General features: G+C 49.9%; 2 protein-coding genes across 2 annotated transcripts in view; both read right to left on the reverse strand.

The window, feature by feature from the left end:
• Nucleotides 1–11,634, reverse strand: part of Sptbn5 (spectrin beta, non-erythrocytic 5) — a 44,716-nt gene extending 33,082 nt beyond the window's left edge. Inside the window, exons 1-13 of the mRNA XM_021179151.1 lie at nt 11,493–11,634; nt 10,677–10,718; nt 10,143–10,477; nt 9,814–9,981; nt 7,728–7,844; nt 6,023–6,180; nt 5,344–5,572; nt 3,925–4,556; nt 2,090–2,228; nt 1,759–1,988; nt 1,201–1,354; nt 894–1,094; nt 536–793 (exon numbers count right to left, since the gene is read on the reverse strand). Of these exons, the coding sequence (XP_021034810.1) occupies nt 536–793; nt 894–1,094; nt 1,201–1,354; nt 1,759–1,988; nt 2,090–2,228; nt 3,925–4,556; nt 5,344–5,572; nt 6,023–6,180; nt 7,728–7,844; nt 9,814–9,981; nt 10,143–10,477; nt 10,677–10,718; nt 11,493–11,634 (2,805 nt within the window). The remainder of the gene's footprint in view (nt 1–535; nt 794–893; nt 1,095–1,200; nt 1,355–1,758; nt 1,989–2,089; nt 2,229–3,924; nt 4,557–5,343; nt 5,573–6,022; nt 6,181–7,727; nt 7,845–9,813; nt 9,982–10,142; nt 10,478–10,676; nt 10,719–11,492) is intronic.
• Nucleotides 11,635–14,050: 2,416 nt separating this feature from the next.
• Nucleotides 14,051–23,580, reverse strand: part of Ehd4 (EH domain containing 4) — a 67,703-nt gene continuing 58,173 nt past the window's right edge. Inside the window, exons 5-6 of the mRNA XM_021152948.2 lie at nt 21,562–21,726; nt 14,051–16,339 (exon numbers count right to left, since the gene is read on the reverse strand). Of these exons, the coding sequence (XP_021008607.1) occupies nt 15,803–16,339; nt 21,562–21,726 (702 nt within the window). The 3' untranslated portion in view covers nt 14,051–15,802. The remainder of the gene's footprint in view (nt 16,340–21,561; nt 21,727–23,580) is intronic.

Consider the following 23,580-nt stretch of genomic DNA (forward strand, 5'->3'; position numbering starts at 1 on the left):
TTCTAGCTGCTTGCTAACACATAGATATGTTTTAAAAATTATTAATTATGAGATCTGGGAGTAAACTTAAAAGGCAAAGGCCTCAGAGTATGAGGAATCATTAGCAGGCTGGGGCCACAGTCTTTCCTTTCCTTCAGTTATCTACAAACTTTATGGCCGGGTTAGGTAAAGCAATGTGGAGGCCCTAAATGCAGCTTAAAGGGTGCATGGACAGGGCTGGGCAGAGAAAGGAGAGAGGGGTGTGGGGATATTTTAATGGTTGTCAAATTAAGGAACTGAAGTGACTTCGGGATGAAGGTTCATGAATATAAAGCTTTTTTGGAAATGTTCTTAAGCTGTGCTGGGCAGACCGAGCCAAGCCCAGATGTACTCGATGTCCGTAACTGTTTTACAGAGAGAACTTCAAATGACCTATGACTGGAGATACTGGAATTAGGGGTCGAAGTTGGGGGATGTTCCACCAGCTCTGGGCATGGCCATCAAGACTTTCATTGGGGGAAGAGCGTGTAGCACTAATGCTCTGGGAAGATCTCACATTTGGTGTAGGAGGGACGAGTCTGGGTCCTTTCCATGTCCCCGTGTGCACCATGTGTGACACTAGGGCTGCGGCAGCCCGCGCCTGATCCTCTAGCTCGCTCAGCTCCGCTGCGAAGGCGCGCACGTCTTGCTCCAGGCGCAGGTGTTGCAGCAACAGGGCCTCGGCATCTGCCTGGTCCTTCCCGCAGGATGCGCTCTCTAGTTGTTTCTGCCGCTGGAAAAGCCAGGAAGCTGCTTCGGCCGAGTCAGAAAAGTACTGTGGGGAGGTAAAAAATGCTTAGAGCTAGCAGGTCCCAGTACATCCAGGCGCCTAACGTCCCGCCCCGCCCCGCCCCGCCCCGCCCCGCACGCTCTACCTGCCCAACTAGCTGTGCTGTTTGCAGCCTGGCGCGCCGCCTTGCGGCTCCAGCCCAGAGCAGCTGCCAGGTTCCCTGCACTGCTTCTGCCCTTTCCAGTGGATCTGGCTGTGTCAGGGGCTCTCTGACACTGAGGTTGCGTCCTCTCTGCATGAGATCTACACACACAGCCTGGTGGCGATGGAGTTCTGTTTCCAGAGCCTAGAAAGGTTGGGGAGGATGGTGAAGGGAGGGAGAGGGTGGCTCCTGGAGTCCCAAGCCTGGCTGGTAAGGAGGTCGGGATGTCACAGACCAAGGGAGTGGACACCTTGTGTTTCTGCAGAGCAGTAGCGATCTGAGTGAGGTCCCGGTCCAGGATTGCCTTCTCCATTAGCTGTCTGTGCTCTTGCAACCAGGCCTCCTCCTCCTCACAGCTTCGCAGGAACTGTGATCGCTGGAGGGTCTGCTCCAGCAGGGTACGTCTGGGGGACAGAAAAGACCATTAAGGGGTTTGGGGAAGAGCAGAGCATGGGAAGGGGGTTGCCCACTTGATCAGACCTGCCCCTTAGGCATGATTTTCCCAGAATGGCTCAGGGGTCATGTCGAGGAAGTTGCCAAACCAGAAGGATTTCTGCTTGGGCAAGAGATGATTAAAGTTACAGGAAAGGGGCTGGTGAGATGGCTCAGTGGGTAAGAGCACCCGACTGCTCCTCCAAAGGTCCAGAGTTCAAATCCCAGCAACCACATGGTGGCTCACAACCATCCGTGGAGTGTTGAAGACAGCTACAGTGTACTTACATATAATAAATAAATAAATCTTAAAAAAAAAAAAAAGAAGTTACAGGAAAGTTCTACAAACAATTGAGGAGTTGAAGCAGACCCTTACCGGGTTCTGACAAGAGACACCAGGCTGTGGTGGAGCTCGGCCAGTGCTAGGGCTTTAGCCTGCAGCACCTTCACACTGGTACCCTGGGAGTCTAGCTGTGCGGTCTGGTGGACAAGATGAGTCACATGGGTCCTGTGGGCTGACACCTGGGCCTCCAGCAGGTCATGGCTCTGCAGCAGCGACACTATTTCTGCCAGCTGTTGCCCACAGACTGTGGAGCTGGCCAACACCTGGGCAGAGATGAGTGGTCAGTGCATTGCCGGGTGCTGGGTAGCTGCGGGCACCAGTTTTGGGAAAGGACCTCCCAGAGTTCAACAGATCTCCTGCCCACCTGCAGCTCCCCAAGCTGGTGAGTGACAGCCTCCACCCCCTGCAGCAGACTCAGCACAGCCTGTGAGCCTGCCATGCGCTCCCTCTCCTCCTGTAGACACCGCAGGAGCCTCCGCCAGCGCCCCGTGATCTCCTTCTGCCTAGATAATAAGAGGAAAAAAGGTAGTCTGCTTCAGTTAGGGCAAGGAAGCTTGGCTGCCCTGGAACAGTGGCACCTCTGGAGCCAGGGTGAAGTATGGATGTGAAAAGCCTGGCACAGGTGGTTAGGCAGAGTGTGTTCACAGTCAGAAGGGAGCCTGGAAGATTGAGATTTTCACACACAAACACACGTCAAGTCCTTATCTCTGTGGATGAAAACTATCTTTCCAGCCACATAGACTAAAACCATGTCAGTTTTGTTTCTTTTCTTTTTCTTTTTTCTTTTCTTTTTTTTTTCAAAACAGGGTTTCTCTGTGTAGCCCTGGCTGCCCTGGAACTCACTTTGTAGACCAGGCTGGCCTCGAACTCAGAAATCCGCCTGCCTCTGCCTCCCAAGTGCTGGGATTAAAGGCGTGCGCCACCACTGCCCAGCGTCAGTTTTGTTTCTTAACCCCAACCTGTTTGCGAATCCTGTTTGGTACTATCTTAAAAATATATCCATTGATTTGGGAAGTCACAGCTGTAACCAGGATACAGGAGGAGAGGCCTAATTGCCGGTCTCAAGGCCAGCCTGGTCTATAGAGTAAGTTCTGTCTCTGTGATGCCCTGTATCAGAACCAACATAGAAAGTTGTGTTCAGAATGCCACCACTTTGTCACCTCACTGCCTTCCACCAGGATTGTTCACCAGCTTCATAACTAAACGGGTCTGCCCCCTTCAGCCTGCCCCAGCATGACAGCCAGGTGGTCACCCGCACAAAGGTTACAGTGTATCACTCCTCTGAGCAAGACTGTGATTTCCTAACTTTCTGAGGAAAAAAACTCAACTAAAGCCTTTGCTTTACTACTTAAGGCCCAGCCTGACCTCCATCCCTCCCCTCCTGGCCTCATCTCCTGTGTCTTGGTCATATGACCAAGCTCCACCATTGCTTAAGGGATACCACCACTTTGGTGTACTGTTTTAGACATTCCCTCCGCCCAGGACAGTCTGTCCTCCATACATCCCTGACCTGTTCCCTCACTATCTCTGGTCCACTTCCACCTCCAGAGGCTCCTCTCTGGTGAACCATGCCACACCCTCCTGCCTTGGCCTCTCATTGTCGCGGGCCTCTTTATTTTTCTGAGGACCGAATCAAGGACACTGTGCATGGTATTCATATGCGATCACTGAATTAGACCTTCGGTTTTTGCTTGTTTGCTTTGTGGGTCAGGGTCTCATTTTGTAACCCTGGCTGGTCAGCTATGTAGACCATTCTGGCCCTGCACTCATAGAGATCTGTCTGCCTCTGCCTTCCAGCTGCCAGGATCAAAGGTGTGTGTTGCCACACCTGGCCTGGCCCCTAATTTTAAAGATGCTCTCATGTAATTTATTGATTTATTTTTCTTGTTTTCCTTGCAAGTGTTTTAAGCCTTAGGAGGGAAGACATTTTTGTTTGCCCACAGCACTGCTAAATGTTTGATAATTGTGTGTAGGGATACAGTGGACACTGAATAAATGCCTGTTAATTGAGTGTGTTAGACTTTCAGAGCTACCCAGAAAGAACCATGCTTTGCCAGAGGACGTACGTTATACCTGGTCCATGGGAGATCGATTACCTCTTAAGAGTGAACTTTGACTCCACAAACCACCTCACTCTTCTGTGTGTTGTAGGGAGGCTTTGGCTTTTTGTGAGAATGGGTTTATTTGCTTGGAGCTCACCTGCAGGCCATATCTGCCCAGCTGTGATACTCTTCCTGCCGGAGGATGTCTGCCATCTCACCCAAGGCCTGGAAGCGCCCTTCCTGGGGCAGGATGGCAGCCTCCAGCATGCTCAGCCTCTGAGTGGCTGCCTCCACTGTGGCTGGGTCGGTGAGGGAACCTCTGGCCTGGTCTAACATCTGCTCTGCATCATTTAAAAAGCTTTCCCGGTGGGATGCCTTGCACTGAAAGCGGTGGGCCAGAGTGTCCAGTCGCTCCAGCTGTAGCAGCCTTTGCTGCATGGCCTGGCTCCTGCAGGCCTCTGCCCTCTCCAGTTCTGCCCAGCGCTGGGCCAGCTCTGCAGGGCCCAGGCCCTCTCGAGGTAGAAATGGCCTTCGGTTTTGGGCTCGGAGTGTTGTCTGCAGCTGGAAGAGCAGGGCCTCTGTGGCTCCTCGCTGCTGCCACCGAGGTGGCTTTTCCTGGGCACGGAAGGAGGCAAAGGCTGCCAGTAGCTGGCGCATGGCAGGCAGTGAGTCTGGGAAGTCCCGAGCCTCTAGCTGCATCTTCTTCTCCTCAATCCAGCAGAGCAGGTCAGCCACCAGCTGCTTGTATTGTGCCTGCAGTACCTCCATCTCCTGCAGCTGCAGCAGGATCTGGGGGAGGGCAGAGCACTGGTCAGGGACACTCAGGGTGGGCCTCAGAGTGAAAGTCCCCTACCACTGAGTGCTAAGTGCCAGCCTAAGTTGTCCCTGTAGGCTGACACGCCTTCTCTTGGCTGAGGCTGCACTAAAATACCTCCTCTCCCACCCTTCAGAGGGGCAGGGGCATTACACACACACAGACCCAAGACAGGGCAGCACTCCCAGCACTCTCTCCATAACTGGCCTGGGAGCATGACTTGCTTTCTTCCACCTAATCTTGCCCTTTGACCTTATCAAGGTTGTTCCTCTCAGTCTTCTTGCCTTCTCTTCCCTGTGCCCCACTCCCTAAATCAGCTTTTAGTCCTTGATTCCACACCATCATTAAGACACTAACCCTGAGGACAGCCCCTCCAGGTCTCAGTCTCTGCCCTTGCATCCACAGTGTAGTCCCCTAGAAGCATGGACTCAGTGTAGTGCCTGTCAAAAGACCCTTTTCTGTGCGTAGCCTTTAGGACTTGGCTCTGTAAGCCTTTTAATCCCATTACAACCTTAACCATTTTTGAGGGCAGTGGAGGCAGAAGTCCAGAAAGGGTCACTGGCTTTTCATGTACGCCAGGCACCGTGCTAGGTACTTTACTAACACTCCTGTGGATGCTCAAACAGCCTTCTATCATTCACGAGTTGTCACCTCCATGTCACAAATGGGGCACAGAGAAGTAAGGCCACTTGGCCAAGGCCATGGAGCCAGTAAGGCACAGAGACAGCCAGTCAGATAGACCTGCCTCCCTTCATTACCAACCTTAGCCAGTCTCCTCTGGGCCGTGTGCCCCCGCTGCAGGCGGGAGAAGTAGTGGTAGTACTGAGACAGGTAGGTCATGATGGAGCACTCATCTGGATGCAGGGCTGCCACATCCTCAGGGTCCAGCAGTTGGGCAATGCCGAGCTGCTGCTCAGCCACTCGGAAGGCAAAGGAGAGGTTATACAGAGGGCGGTCTGGACTCAGCGAGCCATAATCCAGCAGGTCCGGCCTGGGCAGAGAACAGGAAGGGTCCTCAGAAGAGCCTTTTGGTCTGCTTATGTTAGCCATCCACTGTTTTTTTGACTGTTTTCCTCTGATGGTTCTGCAAGCCTCAGGCTAGAGCATAAGCAGGACTTGAAAGGAGGGAGGGTTACTGTAGTAGAAGGGCTAGGTCACAGGACGGGGTGGGGCACCCCCAAAAGGAAGACACTAGCTAGAGAGAGGGCAGGGAAGAGATGAAGTAGAAAAGGCAGGGGTCAAAGACAAAGCTGCCCACTCTGTGGCACCAAAGGGAAGGGGGAGGGGCAGGCCCAGAGCAGGGTTCAGACCTAGGTACTCTCTACGGCCCCTCATCCTTCTCCTCCCAGACCCAGGGCATAGAGGCTGTGTGGAGGAGCAGGCAGCATCCCAGCCTGAGGCCCTGGGCTCAGAGCAGGGAGGCTAGGGCTTTAAGATGCACCTGTGAGCGTGGAGCAGGGCATTAAAGCCGAGCCCGTCACTCCAGCTTCGGGAGAAGTCAGTGATGTCCACATTGGTGTAGCCGGCTGTCTTCCACTGACACCAGACAAGCAGGGCTTCCTTGGCAGACAGCAAAGCCGCACTGGCCCCGAACTCCTCCTGGCAGGACAGGGCAATGTGGTTGATGTGTAAGGTGACTGGAAGGTGAAGAACCTTCAGGGATGCCTGAGAGACTCCATGAAAGGGATGATGGGGGAAGGCCAAAGGAGTCTCTTCTGATAGCAGCCGTTATCTCTAGACCAAGTCTCCAGCCAAGGGGCCTGGATGGATCCTCAGGGCAAAGGAAAAGTCTGTTTTTTTGTTTTTGTTTTTTTTAAATAACTGTTGAGGGATGGTGACTTAGTTAGTGTAGTATATGTGACCAGGAACACAGAGGCCTTATTATGCTATTTTTAGCACACTGCACTTTTCCTTTCTCATCCTTTCCCACCTCATAGCCCTTCCTCCTAATAAAGCTAATTCCTGAAGAGTAATTACGTGTCTGCTTCTCTCATGAACAACAGCCCTTCTGATGGACCAGCCACAGGCCTGAGGCCTCACAGGCTGGAAGGCGGGGGCTCCCTCCATCCTGCCACCAAGCTCCCTGCAGGCCAGGTTTGGGGCCTTTCACTTCAGCTCTCCATGGGCAGTCCACCTTCATACACTGTGGAGGTGGAGTCCCTTTATATATATTTAATTTCCTCTGGTGGTGCCAGTGATGTGTGTAAGAGAAGCTAGGACACTGCCCAGGATCTCAGCTAACCAGGGAAACAGCCTGAGGTGGCCGCAGAGGACCCTGGAAATCAAACTCAGGTCGCCAGGCTTAACTGCAAGTGCCTTTACCCACGGAGCCAATCCATGGGCCTCCACATGGTGAGCTTTGAGAGGCCTTCTCGGTGTGTGTCAGATCCACGACTTTTAAAATCAGGGTCTCAATCTCCAGCTTGTCTTGCCCAATGGACTGGCACAGAGCTGAGGGTGGTGGTTAGAAATTCATAGAACAGGGGCTGGAGAGATGGCTCAGTGGTTAAAAGCACTGATTGCTCTTCCAGAGGTCCTGAGTTCAATTCCCAGCAACCACACAACCATCTGTAGTGGGATCTGTCGCCCTCTTCTGGTCTGTCTGAAGACAGCTACAGTGTACTCATGTACATAAAATAAATAACTAAATCTTTAAAAAAAGAACTTCATAGAACAGAAACTTGATAGATATAAGGACAGTATGCTTATATTTTCTGAGCCAGGTGTAGGGCCAAAGGAGGGATAGGAAAAGATGGAGACCATAAAAATACTGTTTCAGTGGTCTTCAGGATCAAGGGAACATTGCAAACCTCTGAGCTGGGGTCCCTTTATATATATGATTTCCTCTGGTGTCATGAAGGTGGCAGAGATTCAGTGCCAAATGACAGTCGAAGAATGGCAGTGGCTGATGTCCAGCCACTCTGCCTCTCACCAGTGAGTACTAGCCCCCAGACTGTAGGAAGAATTCTAGTTCTTCCTTTAGCACATGGCACCATCCTGGGTCCTTTGCCCCTGGATGAAGGGTGACTACTCATTCACTATTCACTCAACACCAAGGGATCACCAACATGGGTGGAGTAGCTCTGCCCCAGGGGTCTGAGATGAAGCCAGGGCTGGGCCATGAGGCCCAGGAGCCTGAGACCTACCCTGTCCAAGGAGATGTGGGAAATCTGGAAACGCAGAATGATGACCCAGAGGAGTCCCAGGATGAGTGACTGGTCTCCATCCACAATGTTCTCTGGCCCGATGAAGGGAATGGGCACCTGTGGGCACAGTTGATTGGGCTAAGCCACGAAGCCTATGGTCCTGAGAAAACGGGAGTCTAGGAGGATGGGAGATGGGAGGGGCCTGCCTCTTCCAGCAGAGGTCCTATAGGGAGAGTAGGCAATGAACAATGGCAGGGGAAAGATGGCTTTCTAATGGCTGGGACATTGGTCTGAGCCTCCACTGGTGTTCTCTAAGGGGAGATATACTAGATTGGGCCACTGGGTAGAGGACCCTCAAAGGTGGTGCAGAAAATGGGAGTTCTCAAGTGAGCTAAATAGACACAGCCAATGCCTGTCTCCTCCTCCTAGCGTTGCTCCACCTCAATGGGGTGCCTGAGCCCAAACCTCAGTCTCCAACCAGTGTTTCATCTCCAACTTAACTACCAGAAGTTTAGAGTTCCCCAGCCCCACCCAGCCAGATTCTCCAAAGCCCAGGCCTAGGCGCAGGCTCTATAATCTGCATCTAAGCAAACTGTGAGTGGCTCTGTGGGTCGTAAGGGTGAGACCTCTGGTCTAGAGCTTCTTCCTTAGGAGGAGGACTGGTTAATTCATGATGAGTACACATCAGGCTCTCACAGAATCTGCCAGTTACCCTCTGGCTCCATTGCCTCTACTGAATCATGTGACACCAAGGCTGAAGAATTCTGAGATCAGCTTTGCTTAAGGCAGCTCTGGTGCCCGATTCTAACACAGGACTTGGTGTCCTCGCATAGGCTGGCTGTCTCAGCAGTTTGAAGGTGTTATCTCTCAGGTGTCTGCATGATTATTCCCCTTTCTTCCTCTAAGCCTCTAGTTTGGTGTCGCTTCCTCAATGTGGCCTACTCCAACCACCTTACTTGAAATTGAAACTGCATTTTTTTTCTCCCACCTAAACATACACATCTGCTCCCATTCCTGCCGTGGTGGGGGTGTTGGTTTTGCTCCCTTACATATCCTCCATTCTTAGCATATACTATGTAATAATGATGAGCTGAATGAACAAAGAAAGGAGCGACGTCCTGTAAGACCAGACAGCTGGGAGCTGATCGCCAGCCCTGCCAGCAGAACTTCAGTAGGCATTACACCCTGTGGGTGTATTCTCTTGTGCCCCACTGGTCTCTGAAGAATGCACCCATGAACTTCCCTCTCTCCCCGACCCCCTCATCCCTCTGTGTTCACCTTAGCTCGGGGCAAAGGAGAGCTTGTGTCCTCCTTCCAGGCTCTCCAGAGTCAACCCTCCCAGCTCTGGGTTTAGCAATAATCCGTTGATCAATGAACTTGATCACGGCAGGAGGAAATCAGCAAATATTCAGGACTTTGTTGTTATTGTTGGTGTGTGTTTACATACGTGTATTTGTGTTGGGAAAACACACACCCAGTTACCACCCTATGTTACAGGGTAGCCCCCACTTGAGATCATCCTGCCTTGGCTTCTTTCGTGCTGGGATTAATGATGTTAACCACCACACCCAGCCTAGGAATTGCTCAATAACTGCCTCTAGGGGAAATCAAAGCTGTGGCTTAACTGTGCTTGGGGTAACTCCCTTGTCTGGTGTTGACTACAGTTCCCTGAGCTATCTAGAGCACTGAGGTTATCACCTCCACGAGTGTTAGTGACCTGCTGTCTAATAAGCTCCTAACGAAGCCGGGTGTGGCGCTATCCCTGTATTTCTGTGTCCAGCTTTCTGAAATGAGAAGACTGAGAACACTCAGACCCTTTCAGTGAGGAACCCTGCAACTCTCCCTCATTAGACAGAGATGCTTTCAGTCCGGAGAGGGGTTTAGACTGTTCCTGCTGTGGCCAGCTGGTGGCTGTCTAAGCCAAGCATACAGGGCAAGGAGAACTTTGCTACACCCCTCGCGCCTCAGCTGCACTTCTGGTACTCAAGCCCAGATCTCCTGCTCTGCCTGAGACCTGGGCCTCCTTTTATGACCTCTGGTTCCTCTCACCCAGCCCTTCAGCCAGAAACACCTTCCCAGAACAAACCTTGGCCCTGAGGAAGGCCAGGGCGTGGCTGTTGTTCTCCAGGAAGTGCACTCGCAGGCGGCCCGGACTGGGCACTGGTAGGGCTTCCCCAGAGATAAGCTCCAACAGCCGCAGTAGGTGGGCACCGTCAGCAAGCTCTGTGTACAGGTTCTGGATCCTGATGCCCACCTGAGGAATGGATTGAGGCAGATGTGGGGTCACCCCAGCATCTCCTGCCTACCCCACTTTAAAGCCTGGGAGGAGTAGGCCAGAAATAGCTACAGGTAGATGACTCTACAGCAGACCCCCAGGTCACTGGCCAGAACTGGACGTCCTCAGACCTTGCTTACCCGTCCTAGTCGGAAGATGTTATTGATCCAGTTGGTGAAGGTCTTCTCCTGCATGTGTGTATGCTGAGCCTGGAGCTTTCGGACATGGCCTATCTCATACTCAGAGTCCATGGCCAAACTTGAACTCAGAAGGGCTGAGCTTTGGGCCTGGGTCTTCTCGTCAGGGACGCTGTGGCTAAGGAGGTGGAGGGTTGATGGGACAACCAGCTTATGAGCCTGTAGCTCTTTGAGGGTGAATGGCGACTGGGCATTTCCCCGTGTCTGGAGGTGGTGGAGGCATGGGGGCTGGGAAGTACTGTGGAAACTGATGATCCTCCCTCCAGGAGTCTGACACACTGTCCCCATGGAGACAGAAATTGTGGATTGGAACCTAAGCGAGCAAGAGGTCTGACTGGTAGCCTGCACTTGACTGACCCAGAGCCACCCCCATCCCCACTTTCCAGACTCTACTCTGAACACCTACTGCTATAGTCCTAGCACCACAGCCATGGGCCCCTGCTCTTTGGCGGACAGAAGGAAGCTAGGGCTGCTCACCTTGGCAGTTGATGTCCGGGTCCTCATTAGGAGGTCCCACTGCTGGAATGGAGACACAAAATAGCAAAGCCTGGGGAGTGAGGGAGGCAACCAGAAAGGTCAGGCTGGAGGCACAGTATGGCCCTCCCCTTTGCCAGCCTGTCAGCACACAAGCAGCATTGTCCTCCCACCTGCTAATAGGGCGGGGCCCAGACAGGAGAGGGTGGCTCAAGAATGCTCTAGGCTTATTGCTAGGGGGTCTCCTCCTTCATCCTCTACCCCATCCCCTGGCTGTTTCCACTGTTGGCAGGTGAGGAGGGTCTTGTTGGCTCTAGGGAGAACATTGCAGGATGCTGAAGTCTAATGAGAGGTATCCATGACCAGGATTTCTGGCTAAAAGCTTTAGACTCCCTTTCTCTTCCACACCCCATCCTAGGATGATTGAAGGAGCCGTCTGACAGTCTCTCTCTAACTAGGAATAGCCACAGGAAGCTGTAGTGTCCTGGGCTTAGCTTCCCAGGTCTTGAATAGATCTGGGCCACAAGCTCAGCTTAGCTAAGTATTGAGAAGCCAGTGACAGATGAATTGTGACAGAAGGTACCCAGGGAAGCAGTTCCTGCTCATAGCTCCCCTGTGAGCAACAACCCCTTCCCACAGGCTTCCTGTCAGTAGTCTTGATCTCTTCTCTCAAAAGCCTTGGCCACAGGGCCACTTCCTTGAGGTGCTGTAGGCTCCCCCACCCACGCCCCAGTCTCCAAAGACATTCACACACCACCATCTCAGAGACTGGGACCCAAGTTCAGTTAGTTCTAGGTAACCACCGGGGCAGGTGCTCACTCTTCCTGACGGCAGCACAAGCCCTCTGCATGGGCTGCCTGATGCCCCAGACTTCGATCAGCTCTAAGGAATATTCTAGAAATATGCTACAGTCTTCCAGGCCCAGTTCCTGTTTTGTAGGGAAAGCCCTGTCTTCAGCCATAGCGCCCTGAATGTGCCCAGTCTCATCTGTAAGGGAAAGCTTCATTGGGAAAGCCTTCTGGGCTTGAGGGACTCTGGCCTCAGCTCCTCCAGGTTTGTGAGATCTGAGGTCAGACGGAACTGTACCATGCTTGGTTGGTTTAAGCAGAGCTGACTGTTTGGTTGTTAGATGTGGGGTTGGAGAGATGGGTCTGTGGTCAAGGGCACTGGCTGCTCTTCCAGAGGACCTGGGTTCTGTTTCTAGCACCACAGGAGGCTCACAACCATCTGCAACTCCAGTTCCAGTAGATCTGGTTTCTGAAGGCACCAGATACCCAGGCAGTGCACACACACCAGACAAGCACTTGTACACATAAAGTACCATCAATCTTTAAATAAGATATTGTTGGACAGGATTAGAGGACTGTTCTCCTTCCCATGCCCCCTCCCCTGGCTCAGCAGCAACTAGAGCCAATGCATATTGTACAAGGAGCAGCTCCTCATTGGCAGTGAGTGACAAAGCCCTTGATGAAAAGGTCAATTGGTCTTTGAAATCTTTGCCAAGAGACTGAACTTTCTATTTGAGCTGGACTGAATGATACATACAGATGGGTGAATTGGCTGTAACTGAAAACAATCTAGCAGGAACAGGACTTCAGGCGCTGTTTGCTCCAGCATCCCAAACGTTGTTACTGCAGATCTGGGTTTCCTATGCCTCGTTCAATACCTCCTTTCTGCCAGCCCAGAGGGACTATGTAGAACATCTTCCTAAGTGCTGGGGTGGTACCTGTTGAAAATGGAATGGGGAAAACACATGTATTTTTGAACTGGTATCTGTGACTGGGAGGAATGAAATACTTCAATTGGCTTAAACTAATCTGGATCCATCCAGGAAAGAGGGGAGGAGTCTATTCGCCTCTGGGTGAGAATAAAAAAATATGTTATGCTAAATGACAGTCCAGGCTGGCATCTTCACAAGGGTACATGGGTGACAGAGGAAAAGCCCAACACCTTCTGCAGGTGGTATACACCTGAGAGGCACAGGACCTTGAGGTGCTCCCCCCGCCCCACCAAGTAGTACCCACAGTCCTTCAGTGTGGGCTTTTGACCTCTCGGGTGGAGTATGAGACCTCTTTCCCAGAGAGGATGAGGGAGGAATTAGGATCACAAGGGATGGCATGGAGAACAGGTATACCTCTCTAGACTCTTGCATCTCCTTTGAAAATGGACCCAAGGGATCACTCTTAAAAAGTGGACACAGTTACAAGAAGCTAGTGCCAGTAGGGATTGACACCTTTAAATAAGATTTTAAAGGATAGAGGCATTGTGTGATTTACTGTTGCTAAATACTATGTGCCTGCTACACTCTTGAATTGAACCAGGGATGACTTGAATAGACTCAGGCTATCTGTTCTGGGGTCCTGCCGGTAGGTTGAAATGATGCTACCTGGCCATCTGCCTACTCCAAGAGCAGGGGTATGTCAACAAGCCCAAGTGCAGTTTCTTTCTCCTTGGGCTCAGCAGGGCTTCACTGGGAGGTGACAATGGCAGGACCCAGCGGAAGCACTTACTTCCCCTTACCTGCAGAGGGTCTTGTGATCCAATGTGTGTGGTAATTACAAATAGGCTCTTTAGAACCAGGGAGAACACAAGCAGGTGTGTGTTTCCCCAGTGTGTAAACACTCTGAGGTGGCTTCTTTGAAAACCGGGATGATACATTATGGTGGGCTAGATATGAAGCGTTGGAAGGCATGGTCAGTAGAGAGGTGATGGGATCATAAAGGCTCTGAATGTATCCATAGATGAAGGTGAAGACAGGAAAGCAGGTCACTGAGGTGCACCTTTAAAGACCCCGTCCTGGGTTCTGCTACTGGCTGCCGAGAGGCAACCACCACCTCTGCCGTGTGCTCCTGCTGCTATGGTGTTCTGCCTCACCTCCAGCTCACAGCTGACCTCTGCACTGAATACTCTCAGACTATTGGCCAATTTAAACTTTCCCTCCTTGAAACTGAATTCTGTCTAGCATTACTCTGACACAGAAAAACGACATGAGGACGGGGTAATACAGAGTGAATGTATGTGTGAGGCGGGAGGAGTGTTTGAACAGTCTAGGAACTGTGCATTGGTCCTGAGAAGACACAATCTTTCATTTTTATCACCATTTCTGTTTTTTCCTTCTGGTAAAGTTATTATGAAGAACAAGAGAATGTAACAAAAGTAGATCCATGGTTTCTTTTTGTTCAAGAACATCACCAGGTCAGAGCAAGCTTAGCTGCTAGGCATCTCCCAGCAGAAGGTAGAGAGGAGTGGGAAGGCAGATCCCAGAAATCTTAGCCTGCTGTCCCTAGAAAGGCCTCCTCTGAGGTTCTGTACAGAAGTGACTTGGCCATATCTACATTGAACATACGGACGCATTTTAGAGACAGACTCACGAGACATACATTTGTGATTATATTTAGGTAGATATATGACAACTGTGCAGAGAAAGCAGGAGACAACTAGGAGGAAAGTCAAGACCTCCCGGGCATCACCTCTCCATGGACACCGACAGAAATGCAGTTATAGCTCCGGGATCAAACATTCACCCGTGTGTGTTCAAATAATAAAAACACGCTTTCAGAGTAAGGCGAACACTGTGTTTCTCTTAAAACCATTATTTAGAAAGTAAGATAGGAAGCGTGAATGGTGGCGTCAGTATTCTCTGTTTTACACAGACTACCATAAAACTAACGATGTAGTTCAGACTGGCTTCGAACTCATGGTAATCCCCCTGCATCTGCCTCCCAAGTGCTGGGAAATGGGTGTGAGCTTTTAGCATTTTCTCTTAAATCACCGGCTCTGACCCTGAGGTTGCCAGATGCAGACAATTAGGGGTTGGAGTATGTTTTTGTGAAGATTCAGGGATGCTGTTCAGATTCATTCATTTCTGCTGCTGCTGGGGCTGGGTCATGTGGTCACTGCTGCGCTGTGATTCCTACTTCGTAAGTGATGGTGACAGTGTTCTTCTGGGCCCCAGAGCAGGGTACAGTAGGAGGCAGCCCCTGCGGCACCTGAATAAGTGGGCTTGGGAAAGACCACTGAAGAGGCAGAAGTAGCCCAATCCTAGCCCCAGATAGGCAATCCTGATGTGAGGTGTTCTAGCTTGGAAGACAAGGTATTACAGAGAAGATTTCTTCAGAGAGACTACATCTTGTGAGAAAAACAACTGGACACAATAAAATGCATTTCTTTCTTTAAAAATCAAACAACAAAATCAATCACCAGGTCGCTGGTCTCTTCCACTCACAGCTCAGGATGGGGCTGCTCTCGCTTTACCTGGGTCCGAAGGCTCTGGGACTCCACACAAATCAAGACATAGCTTTATTGAATTTAAATTCTGCCACCTACCAAAAAAAGCCTTGGGGACATTCAGTGGTCGAAGGGCACACTTAGTGAGTCTGATAAATTGACTCTGCTGCAAACTATTTGTGAAATGGAAAGACGATCCTCAGACTTCCGCATGATTTGAAGGTCTACAGGTCTTGCCAGGGGCTGACAGTTTGTGAATTCTGAATTCCTAACTGAGGGAGGCTTGGCAGGGTCAGGCAGCAGGTGCTGGGACAAGACAGGCTGTCCTGGCCTGCTGCCTCCTCTGATGGGGACTGCAGATGGGCCCACACAGACATGGCACATCCTCTTTCAAACCTGGGTATTAGTCTTCTCTTTGGTTTTTAATCTATGGAAGGCAGAAACTCTCTGCTCTGTTCCCTTTCCTCTCTAGACAGAGCAGGAAACACAGTAAGAAAAATAAATTAGGTCCTTTGCTGTCTCTCAGTGCCCTCTGAAGGACAGAGAGGCTCACGGTAACTTACTGTCCAGCTCTGAAGGCTCCAGTGAGTCCCTGGCTTACTCCCTGAGTGCCCAGACTTCAACAGCCTGTGTCACACCTACATTCTTCTTTGGATAATTTTTTTCTTATTATTCTTTGATCTCCATATCTATATACTGCTCTTCTCAATATTTTGATAGAAACTTCAGGATTTTAGAGGCATAAAGACCTCATCTAGTGTCCGGGATCTGCCCTCCCTGCCCTACATATGAGAAAACCGAGTCACGAAGAGGACAGAACCTTGGCCACGGACATTCAGCGAGTCAGTGGCAGAGCAGACTTCAGGCCCAGGCACCATCCCTCCCACCCTAGCTGTGCGCCCTCAGTCAGCCTTTGGCAGGGACTTCCTGTGGGAGGGGGGCACCAGGTGTGGGGGCAGGCTGTTGGGCAGCTCGTAGCCGTCCAGCTTGATCTTGATGAGGTGCTTGGCCAGCGCAAACTCCTCCTCGTCCAGCATGCCGTCGCAGTCGCAGTCAGCCAGCTTCCAGATCTTGCCCAGGACACTGTTGGGCAGCTTGGAGGTCACCATCTCCTTCTTGGCGTTGACACCCGATATCTTGCCATTGATGGGTGACAGCGTGTAAAAGAGTTCATCATACACCGGCTTGTCTTTAGCCACAACCCACTCTTCCTCATCGGCCCCCTCCTTGGCCCCCTCCCCATAGCCCTGGTTGAAGGGCCCCTCCGTGGTGCCATCAAAGGCACCGCCCTGCACCATTTGTGTGGGCATGTTCATCTCCTCCTGGCTGATGAGGCTCATCAGGGATGAGATCTTGTTGGTCAGCATGTTGTCCACAGCCTCGATCAGCTTGGGCTTCAGTGAGTGGAACTTGGTGAAGTCGTAGTTCTCAAGCTGCTCCTACAGGAGGGAAACCAGATCGGGTATTATGTTCTCTGCAGGAGGCACTGGAGGGAGCGGGGTTTTCCTTAAAGCAGACATCTCACCACACCCTGTGCCACTCAGAAGACCTCTTTGCTGGGGCACCCATGTCCAATCTCCCCAGATGCAAGAGGGGCTTAGAACAAAAACAAGCTTCAGGGTTGAGATGTGGCTTTTCATAGATGGTATCTCTGTGGCTGCAGGAGTTACAGCAGCCTCCTATGCCTGTGAAAACCCTTTCACCTGCCCTTAATGCGGAGAATGAGTTTGCTCTCAGAAAGGCTCTGCTAATACGTTAGTTACTGCCACACAATCCAGAGACGTGGAAAAGGGCAGCGTCACAACCTTGTTTCACAATCACGGGCTACCCCGGAGAGGCCACATCTGCTCTTTATCTGTTCTTTGTTAAAAACTCGGGGACCATATTTAGAAAAAAAAATTAAAAACAAACTCCCAAAAACTATGATTTGAGAATGCTGTAGCTGGTTGTGTGTGGCACCGTGTCTCAATCCCTGCACTCAGAAGGTAAAGACTATAGAGTTGCTGCAAGCCTGAGACTTTCCTGGTCTGTGGAGCAACACCCTGTCTCAACTGCCCTGGTGTCTGATGCAAAGCACTTTGGTTTTGGATTATTTGAAGATACCAATGCTACAGCTTGGGGCACAAGCTTCTTGGCTTTAACCTCTTAGGAACGAACCTAGGAGGCTCCCGCACAGGAAACTGTAGGGGAACCTCACAGAGGCAGCACGGTCTACTACACCGAAGCTTCTCCAAGGGGGTACCTGTCGGGGCTGTGGAGATCTTGTGCCTGTAGGCTAATCAGTTATTTCAAAAGTATGGACAAATGAGCACAAGTTGAAACCTAGGCAGCAGGGTGAATATCAAGCTAGGTCACAACAGGTCTCCACCTCATCTCTTGGAAGAAGTGGCCTGTCAGCAGAGCACAGGCTCTAGAGAGGGCTGGGAAACTCAGCCACTGTCCTTCCAGGGTGAAGCCAGCTTCGGGGCAGGAGGGTCACAGAGGCTCTCTGGGTAGTGATAGAGAGCCCATTCTACGTAGTTTTTCTTTGTTTACTCGCACATCCACCCACCCACCCATCGTTATCCATCCTTCACACAGCCATCAGGTATCCACCCCTTATCACTGCCTTTATTGACGGATATACATCAGGCTCTCCCAGGCCCAGGGATGGGCTCTGCTTTAAAGGAGCCTTGGTCACACAGGAGGAAGACACCAGCTGTTCAGTGTCGACTTTCAAAAGAGCTGTGCAAAAAGGATAACATGAAGTAGAAAGGGGAAACCCAGTAATCAGAAGGGAGAAGGGATGTCATCACACAGGTGTCTGAAGTTAAGGGAAGCTGTTTCCTTCAAACACATATGACTCTTTGGACACCCCGGGAGGTATCTAGGACCTCATTTATTCATTACCGTGAGATGGGACTATAGTTGAGCTTTCTCTGGCCTTGAACATGGAGAACTACCTAGGGCTTAACATCAGCAGACTTAAAGATCTAATGAAAAACGGTCTTCCAAGTAAATGCAGAAACATTGAGAAAGAGTGTGTGAATGTGTTGTGAATGTGTGTGCGTATCTTGTGTGTGTGTGTGTAGGTGCATGCCTGTGCAAAGAGGCCAGAGGCAGCAGCCAGGCATGTTATGTTCCTCTATTGCTCTCAGCTGATTTGTTTGAGGCAGGGTCTTTCCCTGAACCTTAACTTATATTTCTCTGGTAGGAGAACAAAAATTGTGATCTCCAGGGTGTGTGGCAGGGCAGGAGTTCTGAGCTCACATTTGGAAGGAGAGCCCCCCCCCCCCCTGCACTTAGACTGTAGAGGGGACAGAGCAGCCTATTGTGTCTTCAGAATGGACCTCCCAACACCTGCAAGCAGCCAGCATTGTGCCATTTAACCTGCTGTGATGAAAACCAGTTGTCTGCACCTGGCCGGGTCCTGGAGCAGGCAGGCCTGCTATGTACAGTGAGTTCTGGTTCTAGGTCCTGCATGCTCGCTGGTTGATTAGAGCCACAGGATTCTAATCACCTCCACCCTCAGCATCAAACAGTGCTCCAGTACTCAGCCCTTCTGCTGACAGTGTCACAGCAAGGGTGCATGGGTCAGCTGCTGAGGAGGGATAGAGGGCCTTCCTACACAAACATTCCAAAGTGCCTGGGTAAGGAGTCTGAATTACCCTGGGTGCAGGGACACCTATCCCATCCTTGGGGACTGACTCTCAGTCCTGAGCACACAGGGTACCTGTGTCTGGCAAACAGCCATGTGGGGATGACATTTGCCCCAACTGCCAGCCTGCAGAGGACAGGAATTCTGATGGCAGCTGTATAAAGAAACAAAGAGCAAACAGCCACAATTCTGCAGGAATGACTAGAAAACAGCAGCTATGTCTGCCCAGAAAGCACACAGGGAATAAACTGGTCCCTGAGGTCCTCACAGACCAAGCAGAGGTGTGGAGGACAAGCTGTTGCCCCTCAGCAGTTTTCAAGCATGTGATAGGGCAGAGCAAGGGAGATGATGGCTCTGCTGCCCTCTGCTGTTCAGGCAGTGCAACTCATCCCTGGGGGGGGGTGCGGGGGGGGGGGAACTCTTCAGGCCAACTGAGTGTGCAATAACAGCATGGTGTTTCTAGTGTTCTCAACTGGCAGGACAGTCATTGTGTAAAAGGCCAGATTCCCTTAAGACAGACACAGAGCAACATGTGTTGAAGTAAGGGACTGTCCAGGTGATCAGCTGTCTCTATGGATTGCCTAAGTTCGGGAAGCTGTTTTAGGTTTCCTATATATTTTCAGTTAATATCAGTTGTTCTTGGATTTCTGATGGGGTTGAAAACTACATAGTCTCCTAACCAACCCAGGCCTTTTGCTTTGAGAGGAACAGTTTTGAGAGGATGGTTTTCAGATGGCATTCAATCTAAAGCCAAGACATGGGCAGATATAGAACTTTAAGTCTTTTAAGTAAGGATACATGACAGAGGTTCTGTTTAATTAACAAGGATGATGGACTGGGTGTTAGGTCTCTTGTACTTTATAAATTACAAATAATAATAATAGTTATGTTCAATTATATCTGAGATAAAATAGTCTTCTACTTGGACAGAAAGGGGGAAATGCTGTGGATAGCCCTGGGGCTAATTATATTTATGTTAATTCTGTTATCCTGTGAGTGGAATGAGTCAGCACTCAGGTGATTTCCTGTAAACCTGCTTCCCACCATAATTTGTGAAATAAAGGAGAGCTGAAGATTGGGCAGATAAAAGGAAGGGTGGAGTGGAAGGTTGGGGGAGAGGAAGGAGGGGAGGAAAAAGAAAAGCAGAGCAGAAGCACCTCAGAGAACTGGAGAAACCACACGTTTAAGGGGTCTCATAGATGTGGAAGATGGTAGTGTAGCGGTAGATCTGCCCAATCTAGGCACACAGCATGTATCCATATTAACTGTGGTGTGTTTTCATTGCCGGGACATACCTGGGAGATTTACCTCAACAGGCCCATGTTAATGTGCACAGACAGATACAGGTTCAGGGTCTGTTTCTGTTATGGGAGCCCACCTAGGGGCCATGTGAGAGGCCCAGAGAGGCGGAGTGGAGCTTCCGGGTCTTAGAGTAGTCACTCTGTGGTTTGGGCAGTGTAACACTAATGAGCACCATGACACACGTGGGTATTTCTTCATAATTTTTCATTTAAGCCAAGACACTAAGTTCCCTTCCAAACTGAAGCTCCTTTATGAAGGGTGCAAGGGAACAGCTGTTCTGCAGTTGGGCCATGGAGTGCGGGACATAACCTAAGGTGTAAAAGAAAGTCTCAGCTGGGCAGTCGAGGCACACACCTTTAATTTTAGCACTAACAGGCAGAGGCAGGTAGATTTCTGTGAGTTCCAAGCCAGCCAAGGCTACAGAGTAACCCTGTCTCAAAGGAAGAAGAAGAAGAAAAAAAACTCTCTGGGAAACAACTAACCACCAGTCCTCAAGTTAGTTATCTTGTGGCCAGAAAAAAAGAATTTCCTTGGGCTGGAGAGATGGCTCAGCAGTTAAGAGTACTGACTGTTCTTCCAGAGGTCCTGAGTTCAAATCCCAGCAACCAGATGATGGCTCACGACCATCTGTAAAGAGATCTGATGCCCTCTTCTGGAGTGTCTGAAGACAGCTACAGTGTACTTATATATAATAAATAAATAAATCTTAAAAAGAAAAAGAAATTCCTCTTCTGAACAGAGCACCCATTTTATTGCTAGAAAGGAAAAGAATATATCTCTGTATTTGTCATAAAACAAATTCCCTCCTACTTGGTTGCCTAGTCTAGCCTTGATATGAAGGTTTGTGCCTAGTCTTATTACATCTTGTTATGTTGTGTTCAGTTGATAGCCTGAGAGGCCTGATGTTTTGTGAAAAGAAATGGAAGAGCAGTGGACTAGGGTGGGAGGAGAGGAGGGGACTGGAGGAGGGAGGGGAGACTGTGGATGTATTGTATAAGAATAAATTTTTAAAAAATTTAAAAACCAACCATTTGACTAGATCCTGCGACCAGATCATAGCAGAAGCACTGGCCTTGACTGCAGACATAAGGAGCTGTCACCAGAACAGTGAGTCTCATCTGTTTCCCCGCACTGGCCATGTCAGCGTTTCATTTATTGCAGCTGACCTCACCTCTGTGCTGCCCACTCCTTTCTTCCTCATCTCCGAGGCCAGTGGGGAAGCGAGTCCCAACCTTAGCCACGCGCTCACTTTAGCTACTCTCTGCCATGCAGTAACACAACCATTGGTCTCAGGGTGAAACCTATGTTTAGTCCACCTAGTAGTTTCTTAAAGATTGAGACCAAGTTTGTAAATTTACATACAAATCTAGCCTTTAGCTTCTTCTGACTCTGTGAGTTCATATTCCCATAGCACAGTGACTCCCCACACAGGCATGCCATACATTCTTCAATCTTCCTGGACCCAGGGCCCCAACAAGCCCCCACTCTGTGACTGCGGAATCATTCACTTGTAGACATGCTTTGGGAACCCACATCTCTACTAGATATGAAGAGACAAAAAGAGGTGACATTATACAGCTGGTGGCTGCGTGCATCTGAGCTCATGTCATGTGCTTTATAGGGAGGACTGTGGGCCTGTGCAGATGTAACCAGCTAGGCAATGTGGCAAGGAATCGTAGTTCCTACAACCTCCTCGTGACACTGTTATGAGTCTCTTAGTACCTGCATGGCCTTGACCTCAGGGAAGTCCCCTGCAGAAATCTGGTATTCTCGCTGCAGCTGAACATAGATTTCCGGGAGCCTGTAGATAAGTTCTCGCTTCTTATTTTCTTTTCCAAACATATTTGGCATTTCCTTCTTCAGGTAGCTGATGATGTAGGCGTGGACCTGAGGGGATATGTCAGGTGAGCATATCACACTTTAGACAAGAGATAAACAAGACCCCATTCCATGCACAACTCTGATCCTCAACCACAAGGGAAGATGAGGAGCCAGGAGCCAAGCAGCCCATGGGCAGCTAGAATGTTCTTCCAGAGTTCCAGAGAGTGGCCTGCACCAGGGAGAACACATATGCTGAGACTACACAGGAAGGGTAAGCAGAGAGAACCCCAATGTCCAAGGCTGGGTAAGGGGGAAGTCCCAATGAAGTAAGAATGACCACTGGGCACGCCTCAAGGGGCAGAATGCTGTCATCTCCACAGGTGGCACTAAGTAACTTCTGTATGAGACCAGCTGCCTGTGACCAGGCTGGACGAAAAGCTCTCTGGGGAGGAAACCCAGAGACATGAAAAGGCAGGTCCCCAAGCCCCTAAGGGCGAGCAGTCTCCCCAGCAGGGGTGTCTGGCCTGTCACACCCTTCCCTAATGGTCCCATTATTCCACTTACTTCCAACTTCAGCTCAGTAAGTTGTATTCATTACAAAAGTTTTCTTTATAGAATTTTAAATGTACAGAGTAATTCAGACACCAAATAACTAAGATAGGAAAGGATAAAAATAAAAAGGAGCAGGGGCTGGCGAGATGGCTCAGCAGTTAAGAGCACTGACTGCTCTTCCAAAGGTCCTGAGTTCAAATCCCAGCAACCACGTGGTGGCTCACAACTATCCATAATGAGAGCTGACGTCCTCTTCTGAGGTGTCTGAAGACAGCTACAGTGTACTTACATATAATAAATAAATAAATAAATAAAAAGGAGCAGTGATTTACAAAATAGCTACGTAGAATGGAAAATGCTACTAAAGAAAACAGACTTCGTTAGCATCTTAGAGAAAGAGGAAGCTGGAGAGAGTGAGCAGATTTGTGCCATCTCTCCGCTAAGAGCCTCTGGTATGTGCGCACATGGGCCATCTGAAGATGTATGCGTTGGGTTGTATGACTATTGCTTAGGGACCAGCTTCTTAAACAGTGGTTGCTTAACTGAATGTTGGGGTTATTTGAAATAAAATTGGCAACAATTAAAGCTTTCTGAATGCATGACCAAAAATGAACTCACAATCAAGCCTGTGAAGAATCTGAGGTGCTCACTTGCCCCTGAAGTACTGTGTGACTTCATGGCAACTTTGGTTCTGAACATACAACACGTGTACTTGGCACCAAGCATGATGTCACACCACATACTGACAACAAACTCTCCGAAATACCTCTGCTCCGATCCAGACTGTTTGTGGGTTTGTGTTAATAATGTTTTTCAGTTAGTGTTGGGCATGGTAATTCACGTTTGTAATCTCGGCTCTTAGGACACTGAGACAGGAGGATTGCCACAGGTTGAGGCCAGCCTGAGCTACACAGTATGTTCCAGGTCAGTGTGTGCTACTGAGTGAGACCTATTTCTCACTTGCCCCTGCTAAAAAAATTCAATAATAAACCAGAAACCCAAAATATAATTTTTTAGGTGAAAATATGTGAGACTGAGACGCAGCCAAGTCCTATTGAGCAAGGGCTTGTTATTCTGTTCAGATCAAAGCTGGTACCAATAACACATGTGATTCTAACAGCCTTAAGGAGGACTTAAGGGGGCCTTTTGAGGCATCTGAGGTCAGCCTTCAGAGAAGCAGGTTTCCATATATAGGCTTGAGCACTGACATCCACAAAGCCCAGCAGGGATGGAGCTATTTTTAAAGCCTTGCAGTGGATAAGCATTTACGGGCTCATCACTACACACCACACAGAGACTTTCACACACTTCAGCCTCTATCAACCCGATGAGCTACAGAATGCCAAACTTCTCCAAGAAGGAATTTGA

Source organism: Mus caroli, chromosome 2, assembly GCF_900094665.2.
Source record: "Mus caroli chromosome 2, CAROLI_EIJ_v1.1, whole genome shotgun sequence".
In the NCBI taxonomy this organism is placed as follows: domain Eukaryota; kingdom Metazoa; phylum Chordata; class Mammalia; order Rodentia; family Muridae; genus Mus; species Mus caroli.